The sequence below is a fragment of the Engystomops pustulosus genome, chromosome 4 (assembly GCF_040894005.1).
Source record: "Engystomops pustulosus chromosome 4, aEngPut4.maternal, whole genome shotgun sequence".
NCBI classification, from domain to species: domain Eukaryota; kingdom Metazoa; phylum Chordata; class Amphibia; order Anura; family Leptodactylidae; genus Engystomops; species Engystomops pustulosus.
Window position 1 is genome coordinate 39,246,363 of NC_092414.1, and position 15,611 is coordinate 39,261,973.

At 41.9% G+C, this 15,611-nt stretch overlaps 1 protein-coding gene across 2 annotated transcripts; it reads left to right on the forward strand.

The window, feature by feature from the left end:
• The first annotated feature begins 1,313 nt into the window (after nt 1–1,313).
• WDR55 (WD repeat domain 55) lies at nt 1,314–11,818 on the forward strand. Of its 2 annotated transcripts, none has more exons than XM_072145760.1 (9): nt 1,314–1,417; nt 4,267–4,317; nt 4,898–5,055; nt 6,284–6,384; nt 7,927–8,014; nt 8,614–8,793; nt 8,872–8,971; nt 10,468–10,637; nt 11,170–11,818. In XM_072145760.1, the coding sequence occupies exons 1-9, from the start codon at nt 1,400–1,402 to the stop codon at nt 11,510–11,512; spliced, it is 1,209 nt and encodes a 402-aa protein (XP_072001861.1). In that variant the 5' UTR covers nt 1,314–1,399; the 3' UTR covers nt 11,513–11,818. The 2 variants fall into 2 exon arrangements, with proteins under 2 accessions (XP_072001861.1, XP_072001862.1); XM_072145761.1 differs by lacking the exon at nt 1,314–1,417 and adding an exon at nt 1,466–1,489.
• Nucleotides 11,819–15,611: the final 3,793 nt, after the last annotated feature.

Sequence of the window (15,611 nt, forward strand, 5' to 3'; positions counted from 1 at the left end):
ATGGTTCACACCCTATTAGTTTGGATGGCACCTTGGACCAGTTGACGCAATGGGCCACATGCTCACATCATAAAATTCCTAGGGACTTGAGTGTGATATTGTTCTTCATTGCTTTTATTGTTATTCCACATGTATGCTCAATGTGCTTCATCCTTTACACAGACATAATACAAGTGGATCAGATCCACCATCGAACTGTGCATTCTCTGTACTGTATGTGTGTGTATGATGTGATTTGTGCATCCTCTGTACTGTATGTGCAGTGTATGATGTGATGTGTGTATCCTCTGTACAGTATGTGTGGTGTGTGCATCCTCTGTAGTGTATGTGTATGTATAATGTGATTTATGCATCCCCTGTACAGTACAGAGGATGCACACATCACACACACACACACACACACACACACATACAGTACAGAGGATGCACACATCACATCATACACACATACAGTACAGATGATGCACATATCACATCATACACACACATACAGAGGATGCACACATCACATCATACACACACATACAGAGGATGCACACATCACATCATACACACACATACAGTACAGAGGATTCACACATCACATCATACACACACATACAGTACAGATGATGCACATATCACATCATACACACACATGCAGTACAGAGGATGCACACATCACATCATACACACACATGCAGTACAGAGGATGCACACATCACATCATACACACACATACAGTACAGAGGATACACACATCACATCATACACACACATGCAGTACAGAGGATGCACACATCACATCATACACACACACATACAGTACAGATGATGCACATATCACATCATACACACACATACAGTACAGAGGATGCACACATCACATCATACACACACATACAGTACAGAGGATGCACATATCACATCATACACACACATACAGTACAGAGGATGCACACATCACATCATACACACACATACAGTACAGATGATGAATACATCACATCATACACACACATACAGTACAGAGGGTGCACACATCACATCATACACACACATACAGTACAGAGGATGCACACATCACATCATACACACACATACAGTACAGATGATGCACATATCACATCATACACACATACAGTACAGATGATGCACACATCACATCATACACGCTCACACAATGCAGATGATTTGCCAGTCTCGTTATAGAAACACAGTACGTAGGATAAACACATGGCAATGTTATCACTCACACCTACCGTACAACACTACTCTGAATAACTATTGTATTTCTGCAGTTTAGTCCCTCCCACTTTTTCCATTGAGAGGTCATGTGACACCCTGACATCCCCGCCCTCCCAAAGCTCCTTGCAGAGCATGTGAGCGCTGTCTGTCCCCTGTCTTGAACTTCTTAAACATGGCGGCGCCCATGGAGGTAAGCACGAGAACGGGTTCCACACGGTGTCGGGGGTTGCTGGGCTGGTGAAGCGAGCTCTTCTGTCCCTGTGTGAGCTTGGCCTTATGTGCACAAGTGTGCACGGAGCTTTACGGAAAAAACGCACTCTGCGGCCAGTTTATTCTTTTACATTATTAATGTTCCGTGTGCTCAACTCTCTAAAGCATTTAACGTGCTGCTCAGTTTTTGCTTTTCTTCCTCATCACTAAATTAATGGTAATGTTGACCATTTGTAAGCACCCCTTACATGGGGATCGGCCGTATGTTTACTAGAAATTAGTAGACCCGATATGTCATGTCATATCACATCACAAACCACTAACAGTATCTTATAGACTAATAACCCTTGTGCTTTAGGATTTTTATAGTATACATGTGCTGAAGCATTTCTCCAAAAATGGCTCTTATTCTCTTATTGATGCCCGGTCTTTCCTGAGATCCAGTCAAGGAGGCGGGGAGCTCAAGCATGCAGTCAAGCTGCCCCGCCTGCTCCCAGTCATTTACACTCTTAACCCTGCCCCTTTCTTGTACTTGTCTGTCCTCCTTGGCTTGATCCTTCTGCAGGCAGTGTGCCTGTTAGTTTGGCGCGTACCTGGCCAAAGGATGGTGCATTCATGGTGCGCCCTGGATGCTGGCCGGTGCTAACTGGGTATGTGGAGGGTCAGCGCCAAAATTACAGACACAGAGTGCCTGCGCGAGGATCAAGCTGAGAAGGACAGTAATAGAGAGCAGTGTTAGGCGTCTAAATGGTTGGGAGCAGCCAGGGTATTTTGAATGCATGGTTGAGCTCCCCCGCCTACTTGACTAGATCTCAGGAAAGACATTAATAAAAGTAATTTTGGAGCAATGCATTAGCCAATCGGGCAGATTTACACCCTAGTCACTAGGCATGGAGGTGATTGGCCAATTACAGCTGTGCCTAGTTGCAGTGGCGTAACTAGGAAAGGCTGGGCTCCATAGCAGTCTTCTGAACCACAATATATGTCATCTACCTAACTGTTAAAAATGTACCTGCTTAGAAACTAATCTTCTGCCCCGCCCCCTTATACCTGACATGGTGCTGGAAAACCTTAAAAGTTACATTTTCCATTTTGTAGGATTTTCTTTTAAATATGTGATGTGAGAAACTGTCACACAGCCAATCGGCTTTGCTACGCACAGGCCAGAGGCAGAAGCAAACCATGGTGGAAGTAATAAAAAAAAAAGTGTAAAAAAAAAATCTTATTCAATAAAAAATAAATTAATGAAAATGCTCATAAGTCCCATAACATATAAAGAGACATAAAATGCGCAAAAATTACGAACCCCAGAATAAAAGTAACTAATGATTGAACCGCGCGACGAACGTCGTAAAAAGTGACTATTGTCCGGCAGCTGCTAATAAAATTATGGGGTGTATCAAGAGAGGAAACATAGTTTTGAATAAATTTGGGATTATTCAGTTTAGAAAAAAGACGACTGAGGGGAGACCTCATTACAATGTACAAATACCTGAACGGACAGTACAAAGATCTTTTTATACCTCGGCCTGTGACCAGGGGGCATCCTCTACGCCTAGAGGAGAGGCGATTCTACCATCACCATAGACAAAGGTTCTTTACTGTACGAGCAGTGAGACTGTGGAACTCTCTGCCGCAGGAGGTTGTTATGGCGGACTCTATGTACATGTTCAAGAGAGGCCTGGATGACTTTCTGGAGAGCAAGAATATCACGCGTTATAGGGAAAAACATTTGTTGAATCTTATGGGTTGGACTTGATGGACATCTGCCTCTTTCCCAATGTTCTCTATTATGATACTGTATTAATGTCATATCTGTCCTATTTGTGATCTACATGAGGAGACTTCACATACTTAACATATTTTTTAAATCTTAATCAAAATTCCATAAAAAAATATGTTTAAAGGGGTATTCCCACAAAGACAAGTTTATTATATGTACTGAGGATAACAAGATAACACATTCTCTAATTTAATGTTATAAACAAAAATAAAGCATTTCACAGATATAATTCCAACCGGTCTCTATCGGTCCTGGTGTATGCGATTTCATTTTCTCCAGTTCCGACCATGAATCTTCTGACTTTAGGGTCGGCAGCCATCCTGCCTGATTCTGTGGAGCTAAGCCGTTCTCACCTCTCTGCTCCCTGCTGCGGCCCATCCCCCACTACATTCCAGGACGAGCTCACACTGATACACAGACACTCACTTTCTGCCGGCAAACAGCAGCAACGAGAGGAAAGCTACTTGCAGATAAATTCTTTATCTGGGGGAGGAAGGCAGAGTAGATGTGATAGTGTGTAGTGGCAGATCAGAGATGTAGCAGCGCTGACAGTAGCATTGTGTTTAATATGCATCTCATGAATCTCATATCTTATCTGTCTTATCTCTCTTTCTATTTGTCAGATACTAGTACAATGTTCAGAAGGTAAATGAAAGTGTATATAAACCTGGATCCTGATAATCTAACCACATCTGACAGCACACAGCATCTCATAGCACTACAGGGTTCATAAAGTGTCTGCTTAGAGAGTCCCCAGCCACACCCTGGAATCTTACACTGACCATCACTTAGTGATAGGAGCTAAATTCGCAATAAAACTGAGTAAAATTGTAAAGTAAGGCGTTAAAATGATCTTTATTGCGTAAACTTCACTACGGGATAGAAATATGAGAATTTTCTTTCGTTGGCAAACCTCTTTAAAACCTGATTAAAGCATAGGTATTTCTCTGGTAATGCCTTCCCTTTTAGGAAATCTATACAATAACCCTTTATCTCTTAATCACTGTATTCATAGTATCTTTTTTCTTCCCCCATTTTTTTTGTAGACTGCTCCACTGAGTAAAGACCTGGATACAAACCATGAAGAAGGCGAGCAGGTCAGAATCATAAACAAAAAAACGGTTGATTTGATGGAAACATTTAATGTATTGTTTCCCATCTGTTCATAAGGGTGAAAAGTAATATTGCCTTTCCCCTGCAGTAAAATCTACTAGATATAATGCATCTGGAGGTTAGTCTATGTTGCTCGTGTACACCATCACATTTTGATAAGGCGGCATGACTGGCCCATATGCATTTCATTATCACTATGGTTGGGATCAGTTTGATCTTAAATTCATTCTTATACTTGAGCTCTTACCTTTGTTTTGTTTTGGTTGATTTCCCGCTATAGCTGGGGCTCTTGCAGATGCCCCAGTTACAGGTGAAAACCAGAATTTAAAAAAGAAAAAAGAAAAGATGTGAAAATGTCCCCCAGGAGTCTTTTATGACCTCATGGGGCACATGTAGAGCACACACTCATATATATTACATATAAATACATTTTATAAATATGTTTCTGATCCTGTAATATAAATATCAGTAAGCTATAAAGAATGATCATTTTAGGTGCAGTGACTTTTGCTTTTGATGCACTTTCTTTTTAACCAAATGTCTGTGTGCTATGTACTTTTCCAGCTGGAGTCTGAAGAGCTTGATGATACCCCAGGCCCTGCAGAACCCCGGGTGAGGGACACTCCGATGGACATGTCATTTGAGGCTGGTGTGAACACCATTGCATTTCACCCCAGTCGGGACATCCTGGCTGCTGGAGATGTGGATGGAGACGTGTTTGTGTAAGTTATTATTCTCTCCATTGCAGAGTGATTCGGCATTTCTTCTCATTGGGTATAATTATAACATATTTTGCCACTGATCATTACCCCTAAATCTAACATGTGTCTCTTAAAGGGGTATTCCCATCTGGGCATTTACATTTAATTGGATCCATTTGCCATATGTAAACATTTCTTCAATTAGATGTTATTAAAAATTTTTTTCCTGTGTGAAGATAATTTCTCATAAATGTAGTGATATGGTCCCTTAGAAACGAGATGGCTTTCTCGGATACGACCACCTCTCCTGGAGGGATTGCACAAAGAAACAAAAGGTTTTTGTATGTGAAATGTCTGGGAGTTACTACAGATCCGGCAGCCGTCCTGTGTTAATGAATTCTGAATCCAGGAGGTCAGGCAGAACTCAATAGCGCATGTCTGACCACTGCTGCCAGAGTTTAGGGTGGTCATATCCGAGGAAGCTATCTTGTTTCTAAGTGACAGAATGGCTACATTTATGAGAAATTATCTTCACACAGGAACATTTTTTTTAATAACATCCAATGAAATGTTTACATATGGAAGATGAATTCAATTAAATGTAAATGCCCAGATGGGAATACCCCTTTAAAGAACCTCAAAAGGAATTACTAGATTAAAGGGGTTTTCCCACTAACTAAATTTAGGCCCTATCCTGTGATCAGTTGGGCTCTCTGGGCTGAGATCCCCACAGATCGTGAGAACGAGGGGTCCATCAGTGCTCTGTCAGATTAATGGAGCAGACGGCCGGGCATGACCGTTCTGCTCCATTAATCTCTATGAAGCTGACGGAAATTGCTGCAGTCCTAGATTTCTGTCCGCTCCATAGAGATTAACGGCGCAGAACGGTCAAGCGCGTCCATCTGCTCCATTAATCTGATGGACCTCTCTTTCTCGTGATCTGTGGGGGTCTCTGCACTGAGACCCCCACTGATCAGCAAGTGAGGCCCTATCCTGTGGATAGGGCCTAACTTTAGTTCATGGGAAAACCCCTTTAAAAAACCCAGTCATCCAGATATGGGAATATTAAACCACAGGCCCTCGCTGACCGATGGTTTAGTGTCCCAAATTTCTCTACTTGTCCGCTTAACTAATATAGTGCCTTAATCTTTAACTTAGTTTAATATTCACATCCCCAATATCATAATGTCCAAGGACACCATCATTGCTGAAATTGTGTGATTGTGTTTTTTTTTTTTTTTTGTTACAGGTATTCATATTCTTGTGTAGAGTATGAGAACAAAGAACTTTGGTCTTCTGGACATCACCTGAAGTCGTGTCGAGATGTTGCTTTTTCCAGTGATGGCCAGCGTAAGAAACTGCATTTGTTGAGGGAAATTCTAAATGCCATTATATAAGATCATGCAAAGTTATTAAAAAGCCTCAACGGTCACTGTCTGCCTTATCCATACATGCTCTGCTCCGACAACCTCCAGTCACCGGCTACAGTATTGAATCTAATGCTGTGCCCGACATGTCAGTGCCCTGCCTTTGTAAATAAACAGACGCGTGGCACTAGAGATGGCACAGGACGGGAGCCCCGGTGTAGGTAGGTGTAAGAAGATTTATGGATGTATCCAGGGACAACCAAAATTGTAAACACCAGGATCGATAAACGGGTTGGAATTATATCTGTGAAATGCTATATTTTTGTTAACACATTCTCTAATTGACTGTTATTATTTTGTTATGCTGAGAATATTTAACAAATCAACAACCAGGTAATTTTTGTTTTTTTGCATTTTCATTTTTCACTCCCCACCTTCAAAAATCTAACTTTTATTTTTCCATGTAAAAAGCTGTATGAGGCTTGTTTTCTATGTAACAAAGTGCACTTCATAGTGATAGTATTTAATATCACATGCTGTGTACTGGGAAGTGATAAAAAAAAATTCCAAATGCAGTGAAATTTGTGAAAATGGGCATTTGCGCCATTTTCTTGTGGGGTTGGATTTTAGCTTTCACTGTGGGCCCCAAATAAGAGGTCTTCTTTATTCTTTGTGTCGGTACGGTCACGGGGATAACAAATTTGTATAGGTTTTAAAATGTTTTCATACATTTACAAAAATTTAAATCTACAAAAAAATAAATTCTTCATTTTGCCATGTTCTGGCGCTAATAACTTTTTAATACTTCAGCCTTCGGAGCTGTGGGTGGTGTAATATTGTTCAAGATGAGATTACCAATGCTACAATTTTGAGGACTGCACGGCCTTATGAGTTCTAGGGAATGTGGGGATATGAATTTTTATGTTTTCACCCTAGGGTACTTTAACCCTAGTTTATCTCACGGATCCTACCAGATGCTGCCATACTACAGTGTGGTAGTATATAGGGATTTTACTGATCATGCATTACAATGTGCCACTGGAACATTGTAACAAATGATCGGATGCTATACAGCCTCGGTTCTTACATAGCAACAGATTGTTGTTCCCAATGAAGTCATGCCGGAGGGTTGGTTGGTATTGAAGCCAAGATAGCGGCACCTGCGATTGGTGCTACCGATGGGTCTTTGATGCGAAACACTCAGCGTTTATGGATAGGGCTCATCTCGTGAGCCCTCTCTGAACACCCGCAGATGTTAAGGGGTTCAGAATCTTGTCCTCGTGGGAATACCCCTCTAAAAGCTCTGTTGATGTGGCTGGACTACAAGAGAGCGGGAACAGAGCTACAGCAGCTAGATCTCCGCTCATCAGCCCTGACAACAGATCAGATGTAGAATGAAGACTGCAAGTCACATAATGAGAAAGTCACATTTTTTTCTGTATTCATTTATTCCGGGGCCATTTCATGTGATATTTCACTATTGCTTCTATATTTTATCATATTGCTTCTATATTTTATCTTTCAGAGCTTTTTACAGTATCCAAAGACAAGTCTATTCACATCCTTAATGTGGAGGAGGGAAAACTAGTGAAACGAATCACCAAAGCCCATGAGTAAGGATAAAAGTGTCTAAAATAAAAGGTTTTGTCTGCATAAAACTGTTTAATTCTGTAAAGGTAACTTATACCTATACTGTTCCAGTAACTAAGGGGGTTATTTATCAAACACCGGCACACATGCCCCGCCGCTGCTCCAACGCAGTTGGATACATCAATGGCTCTGGCCCCTTGATGTATCCGGCGGGGTCCTGTGCAGCGTCTATATCTATGCCAGGCCCTGCCAGGTATACAAATAAACACAGCTGTGAAAATTTGTCAGCTGCAGCCAGTGCACATTTGCGGGGTGTATATAACCCATGCATGCCTGTCTGTTAGCGATAAAGAACTACAGTGTATGCATTGTTATAGTACCAAGTCACTAGTGTGCATGAGTTATGAGCTGGCAGATCATTGTTGGCTATTGATGACCTATTCTTGGGGTACGTCGTCATTATCAAAATGGTGTGAGGTCTGACATCCCCCACACCCACAGCTTCTCACAGCAGCTGTAGTTATTCGATCTAAACGTGAAGTTCCAGGTCTGCTCTTTGTGCTGGATATACAACAAAGAAGACTTTTTTTTTTATTTTAATAAATGTTCCTTCTATTTTCAGATCTGCCCTGAATAGACTGCTCTTGATAGATGAGAACCTCTTTGCCACTGGTGATGACAGTGGGATGTTGAAAGTGTGGGACCTTCGAAGAGGCACAGCTTTCATGGAGATGAAGAATCACGAAGAATACATAAGTGACATGGTCATTGACCAAAACAAAAAGATGCTCCTTACAGCCAGGTACTTGCTGTTTCCTACTCGGGAGCACTGACGTGGGTTATTAATGGGACATTTTCTGACATTTTCTATTTTCTTTAGTGGAGATGGAACCATGGGTGTTTTCAACATAAAGAGACGGAAGTTTGAGTTGCTTTCAGAATACCAAAACGGAGATCTGACATCTATATCTATAATGAAGGTGGGCCATGCACAGTTTTTTTTTCCAGACACCTCGAAGGAAATCGGTCATCAGGATTTTACACTTTCATCTAATGACAGAGCCTTTTTTTTTTTTTAAGTTTTTTACAAAGCTTTTTTTGTATTAATTGGCTCCCTGCCAGCAAACTGCTTTGAGCTTATGTTGGAAGGTTGCAAGTCCCGAGTGTTTATTATCTTATCACAGCTTTTCTTCCTCCCTTATTCCCATGTGAGCTGACCATGATTTGCTTGCAGCACGGGGCTGGTTCACATCGGCAAAGTTTTTTCTTTATCCCATGATGCAATACATATATTTATTGTATCTTGTTCCAAATGCTACATGGCAATAGTGCACCTCATGCTGTGAAAATGGGGAGAAACTAGTAATAACATCATTTATTTTACTTTTCCAGCAAGTGTACGGTAATATATATAGTATATATTAAATGGTTGCAATTGTATAATAAAATATGTAAGGCTTAAAAGAAATTTTAAAGTCACCTGACCTCTTGTGACATAGACCAGTGATGGCGAACCTATGGCACTAGTGCCAGAGGTGGCACTCAGAGCCCTTTCTGTGGGCACTCAGGCCATCAGCCCAGGACTGAGTTCACCAAACAGGAACAAATCCAGTAAATCTTCCTGCAGTCCTAGGCAATTTATGAGATGCTGTGCTCAGCAATATTTTACAGCAACACTTCATTTGGAACTGCTTGAAAATTGAGAAGGTGTTGAAAGAACTGCATTATCTTTGGAGGTCCTCCTGCTGGACCAACCATTCTTCCTAAACAAAGAGACCCTGGAGAGAAGCTACAATGAGAGTCTGAATTTGCCCACCTTCTTTCAACTGTATTGGTGGCCTCAGGCAGCCGATACAATTAAAGAAGTGGAAGAACAGGTAGCAATAAGTTACTGCTTAAAATGGCACATCAGGGTAAATAAGTGGGTTTTGGTTGTAGTTTGGGCACTTGGTCTATAAAAGGTTCGCCATCACTGACATAGACCCTAGTGCAGTGTTGGCGAACCTTTTAGGCACTGAGTGCCAAAACTACAAGCAAAAGCCACATATTTTTCACAGAGTGCCAAATGCCAATTTAAAGTAATTCACAGGTTTCAAATGTATTGGCGCCCTGATGACACTAATACAAGAGATAGAAGGAGAAATTTGGATTGTTATTATAGTTTCCCTCTAAAGTCCCCTTAACAGGATGAATCATGGGTCCGGAGAAGAGGCTACCTTTTGCTGGGCAATGGCCTGGGTGCCCAAAGAGAGGGCTCTGAGTGCCACCTCTGGCACCCGTGCCAAAGGTTCGCCACCACTGCCCTAGTGTATGGAATCCAGGATATTAGATTGAGGCACAATGATGACAGAAAATGATGTAAGTGATTAGAACTGGTGTATGTTGCTTAATCATCATCATCCAATGTGTACGCAAGTGGTGAGGTGAAGAAACATAGATGTTATTTTACATCTAATTAATCTTTCACTTTCTTTAGAGGGGCAGAAAGGTGGCGTGTGGCTCAAGTGAGGGGACAATATATCTGTTCAACTGGAATGGATTTGGGGCAACAAGTGATCGTTTTGCCATCAAGGCTGAGTCCATTGACTGTATGCTACCAATCACTGATAGCATAGTGTGCACAGGGTCCATGGACGGCATTATCAGGTCAGTGGTTAAGGTTTTAATATTCCGTTTACCTATTCTCTGTTTCACACTGGTGGTTAAGTGATAGTATCCTATTATGTTAAAGACTCACATGTCATAAAAAAATTAAGTAAAAATTGTGGTGAAAGACATCAGAACTGCAAAAAATTTAACTGGCACCAATTTCGGGTACCAATGACCCTGTTCATGAAAGGGTTAAAGGGGTTCTCCTGAGGTTGGAAACAATGACAGTTTTATTCCAAAAAAAGCTCCACACCTGACCATGGGTAGTGTGTAGTGGTGTAAGCTCCATTAATTTCTATGCATTCTATATGAGCTGCAATACCTGCACAAACCATGGTCAGGTGTGGCACAGTTTTTAGAAGAAAGCAGCCATGTTTTTCAACCTAATGAAATTGAACAAAAAATGGATAGTAACCTTCAATGGAGAGCTTTGTTCTACTTCAGGTTTCTGTGTAAGACTGTGAATGCAATTTGTTTCTGTTCTGAAGAATTAAAAAAACATGATGCTTAATAACCTTTCATTTTATAGGGCCGTAAGCATTTTGCCCAATAGAGTCATTGGTACAGTGGGTCAGCATCCTGGAGAACCCATAGAACAATTGGCAAAGTCCAGAGATGGCAGATTCTTGGCCAGCTGTGCCCATGACCAAAAAGTCAAGTTCTGGGATGCGTCAAACATTGGCTCTATTGTAGTGGATGTCTACCGGAAGCGGAAGAAGAACCGGCAGCTTACAGCGTTGAGTAAGAAAGCATTTGGAGGAGCTGATGACTTTTTTGCGGATTTAAAGGAAGACCGAGAAGAAAGTAAGGAAAAAGAGGTGGAGCAAGAAGATGAAGAGGACAGTGACAGTGATGACTCTGACAGCGATTAAATGGAATCAAAACAAAATTTGTTTTATAAACCCAGCTTGAGGACAAATGGTTGGAACTTATCATGACTGGCGCATGTCGCCTCAGTCTTAATCTATTGCCCAGCTGAATTGTTGAGAGGCTCAGACATCTTACTATATCTTGGGCATTTTTAGAGGCACCAATATGGCCCCCGGTACAACTTGGTCAAATCTGTCAGGCCGTCCCTGCGTTGCCTTGTGTTCATGGTGGTCCTATAGTGGGGTATATATTGTATCCTGCATGTTAAACATGTAAACAATTAAATCTACTCCACTATTGTTTTATTACTTGTCTTTTATCTTGTTTTCTTCTGGACTCTCTTGCTCTGCTTCGCAGTTATTTCATATGCTTTGAGTAAAAGAAAGGTTGTACCTGTAATACAGGACCAACCAATGAAAGGGAATTTGTAAAAATTCCCATAGAAGTAATCTTTATTGAATACAAAAAGTAAAAGAATTCATATATCATTAACCCCTTTCCACCACAGCCCTTTTTCGAAAAGTCCAACACTTTTTAATGGACTGGCCGTGTACTGAGGAGCTGGAAAAAAAAATGTAAAAATAAAGTGAAGTGAAATGTGCGTCCCAAATAACCTTTCCCTTTAGGGTTAGTCACGGGGATACCAAATTTTTATAGGCTTTATTTATATTTTAATGCATTTTTAAAAATTGAAACCTGTGAAGAACACATTGCAGATGTATTTAAACATCTGCAATTTGTTCTTCACACACATATATATTGTTCTTCACATGCTATTTTGGGCGCACCGTTCCGCGCGTATCTCCCGACAAGTAAGCAGATGTGCCGAACATCTGTAATCTATTCTGCACTGTGTTCTGCACTGTGTTTTTCTCTTAAATGATCCTGTGTTCACTGTGTTCACTGTTTTTATTCTATTCTTCACTGTTCTTCACATCTGCTAACTTGTCGGGAGATAATATACACGGGGAACAGTGAAGAATAGATCGCAGATGTTTGCAACTTATCAGAAGACATTATTTTTCAATTAAATAACCCATTTTAATCCAAAACCATGGTCCCTTTGAAAAATGCTCGATTCTCCCATTGACTCGTGCGTGAAAAATGCGCCGAAAACGCAAAAAAACCGCTAACAACACCGCGTGAAAAACGCAAAAACGCTAATTACTCCAAGGAAAAATGGAACAAAAACGCAGCCAAAAACGTCAGTTTTTCACGCATTGCACCCTGACGTGAAACGCAACGCTAGTGTGGAAGAGGCCTTACAATAGTAGTTGCATCATTCAGACGCAAGTACCATTGTTGACAGCGCCGTGCAGGACGTCCTGTGCGGCGCTGCTTTGACATAGGAAGCGCTTACTAGCGCTTTCTGTGTCACTAGTGCAGAGGCAGCCCGGAGGAGCCAGGGGAAGGAGGAGGAGCGGGAGAGCCACATTCAAACTTGTGGCTGCTCTCCCTGGAGGTGCAGGCCCGGGCAGAGCTGACAGGAGAAGCCCCGCCCACCAGCCCAGCCCGGCCAGCTGCACAGAGGAGACAGCTCCATCCACTGCCATGATGTATCCCCTGCCTGACCTGGACCTGCTGCTGGATATCAGGTAAGTGTAATGTGTATATGTGTGTGTCTTCCCTGTGTGTATATATGTGTGTGTGTCTTGTCATGTGTATATATGTGTGTGTGCCCCCTGTTTATATGTGTTTTGTCATGTGTATATGTGTGTAAAACATGTCATGTGTGTGTATATAGAGGTGTCATGTGTGTGTATATAGAGGTGTCATGTGTGTGTATATAGAGGTATGACATGTAATAGCTTTATATATAGGTGTCATGTGTATGTATATAGAGGTATGACATGTAATAGCTGTATATATAGGTGTCATGTGTGTGTGTATATAGAGGTATGACATGTAATAGCTGTATATATATAGGTGTCATGTGTGTGTATATAGAGGTATGACATGTAATAGCTGTATATATAGGTGTCATGTGTGTGTATATAGAGGTGTGACATGTAATAGCTGTATATATAGGTGTAATGTGTGTGTATATAGAGGTATGACTTGTAATACCTGTATATATAGGTGTAATGTGTATGACTTGTAATAGCTGTATATATAGGTGTAATGTATTATATATGTGTGTATATAGTGGTATAACATGTAATAGGTGTGTATATATAGGTGCCATGTATGTGTATATGCAGGTATACCATGTAAAGGGTGTAGATATAGGTGTAATGCGTGTATACTGTATATACAGGTATAACATGAAATAGGTTTGTGTATATATATATATATATATATATATATATATATATATATAATGTGTGTGTGAAATTTGTGATGTGTGTGTGATATATATGTATACAGTGATTGCTTGCTTTGGGGGAGCTGTATACAGTCATTGCTGGCTTGGGGGGGGGGTATACTACTGTTCCCTGTCTGGACTACATTCAATGGGGGCCCTGGCTGTATATGTTTTCTGCTAAATGACAGTATTCTATGAATTTTATACTACATGGCTGTACACTGTATCTATCTTGTATTACATGGTGGTACGCTGTATGCATTTTATACTACATGGCGGTACTCTGTATGTATTTTGCATTGATTTATTTTCACACCAAACCAATATAATGGATCTGGTCTGACACTCCCTTATATATTACATAAATGGCGGGGGGCGTCTCTCTATGGCTCGCCTCAGGCAGCAGACAGGCTTGGTACACCCCTGCCTGTGGGTGTTCTCTACAGCTAAGAGTAGCAAAAGTGACCCCTCCCTTTATGGACCCCTGCACCGACATAAGTTATCTGTGTGGAAAACCAACTTGTTTTATTCATCTCCTGGTATGCAGTATGTGTAATATGGATTCAGTGATAACTAAATCTGGAATAACTGTGCAACACCCTCGCCGATGCAATGGCGAGGTAGTGCTTGCGAATACGTCCCACCTGTAGGTAACACCAAATTACACTACATGGTCCTTATAGGATCAAGGGGAAATTGCAGTGGTTAATCCTGCCTGGCAAGGCAGAGGTTAAGTATTTTGTATAATGCAAGATGCTATTGACCAATGTCTGTGTTACATCCTGTGATTGTGCACTGAGAGGTAATTGGAGGAGCAGCCACCACCTGACCTAAGGGAGGTAATAAAACCCGCTAGCCAAGAATGTTCTAGAGGAGAAAGGGAGAAGTCTCTCCCCAGAGGAGAAAGAGAGAAATCTCTCTCAGGAGAGAGACCGGTCCTAGTCAGGCCCTCTGGGTCTGTAGGACACAAGCAGAGAGTAGTTAGCTGAGCAGCAGCTCAGAGTCTCTAGCATACCAGACCAGTGCAGGAAGAGCCTAGCCCCTGCCTGAAGTGGAGTATAAGACTAGAGTTAGTGTAGTGAGGAAAAGGGGTATCATTCCTACCTTCAAGGGTGATGCCTGAAGAGATCCAGGACCGAGCTGAAGCATCCTCTAAGGACACAGCTGCCTCCCAGCCTGCCCTATACATCCAGGCTGGTGAAATATCTCCTGTGGCTCCCTCCAAATACCTCTCCAGTACTCCACCTGTTAAAGGCACGTTTTCTGCAGTTCCTGCCGGTTGCAATAAACGAACTGTAAGTTGTTTTCTTCAACTTCTGCCTCTGTCTGGTCCCTGCTACTACCCCTGCCTACCTCACCGGCACCCTGTCCATCACCCAGAGACTCACACTCGGGACATTAAGGGGTTGCCCCAGGGAGATCCGCTACAGCAGCCTCTCCCTCATCATTTCTTGCCAACACCACCCTGCTGGAGACCTGCCAGGCTGTAGGACAGCCCTCCGGTTCCCCCGTACCAAGCACCGTGACAATAGCGTGCTTAGGCCGCAACCGCCAGCCACTCCGGTACCGCGGGCCCCGGCTGTCTCCAGGCCTCACCTCAAAGGGCTAGGCCCCGGTGGGGGATGTTGCAACTGCTTGCTGGAATGTCTATATTTTTATTTTGAGCTTCTACATGCGTTTTTTTTAAGCCAAAACCAGGTGTGAATCAGAAGGCATTCCTCTATTTTTATCCACTCCTAGTTTTAAGTTTCAAAAACTGCAGCAAAACCATTTAAATTGAAACCTACTCTCCAGCT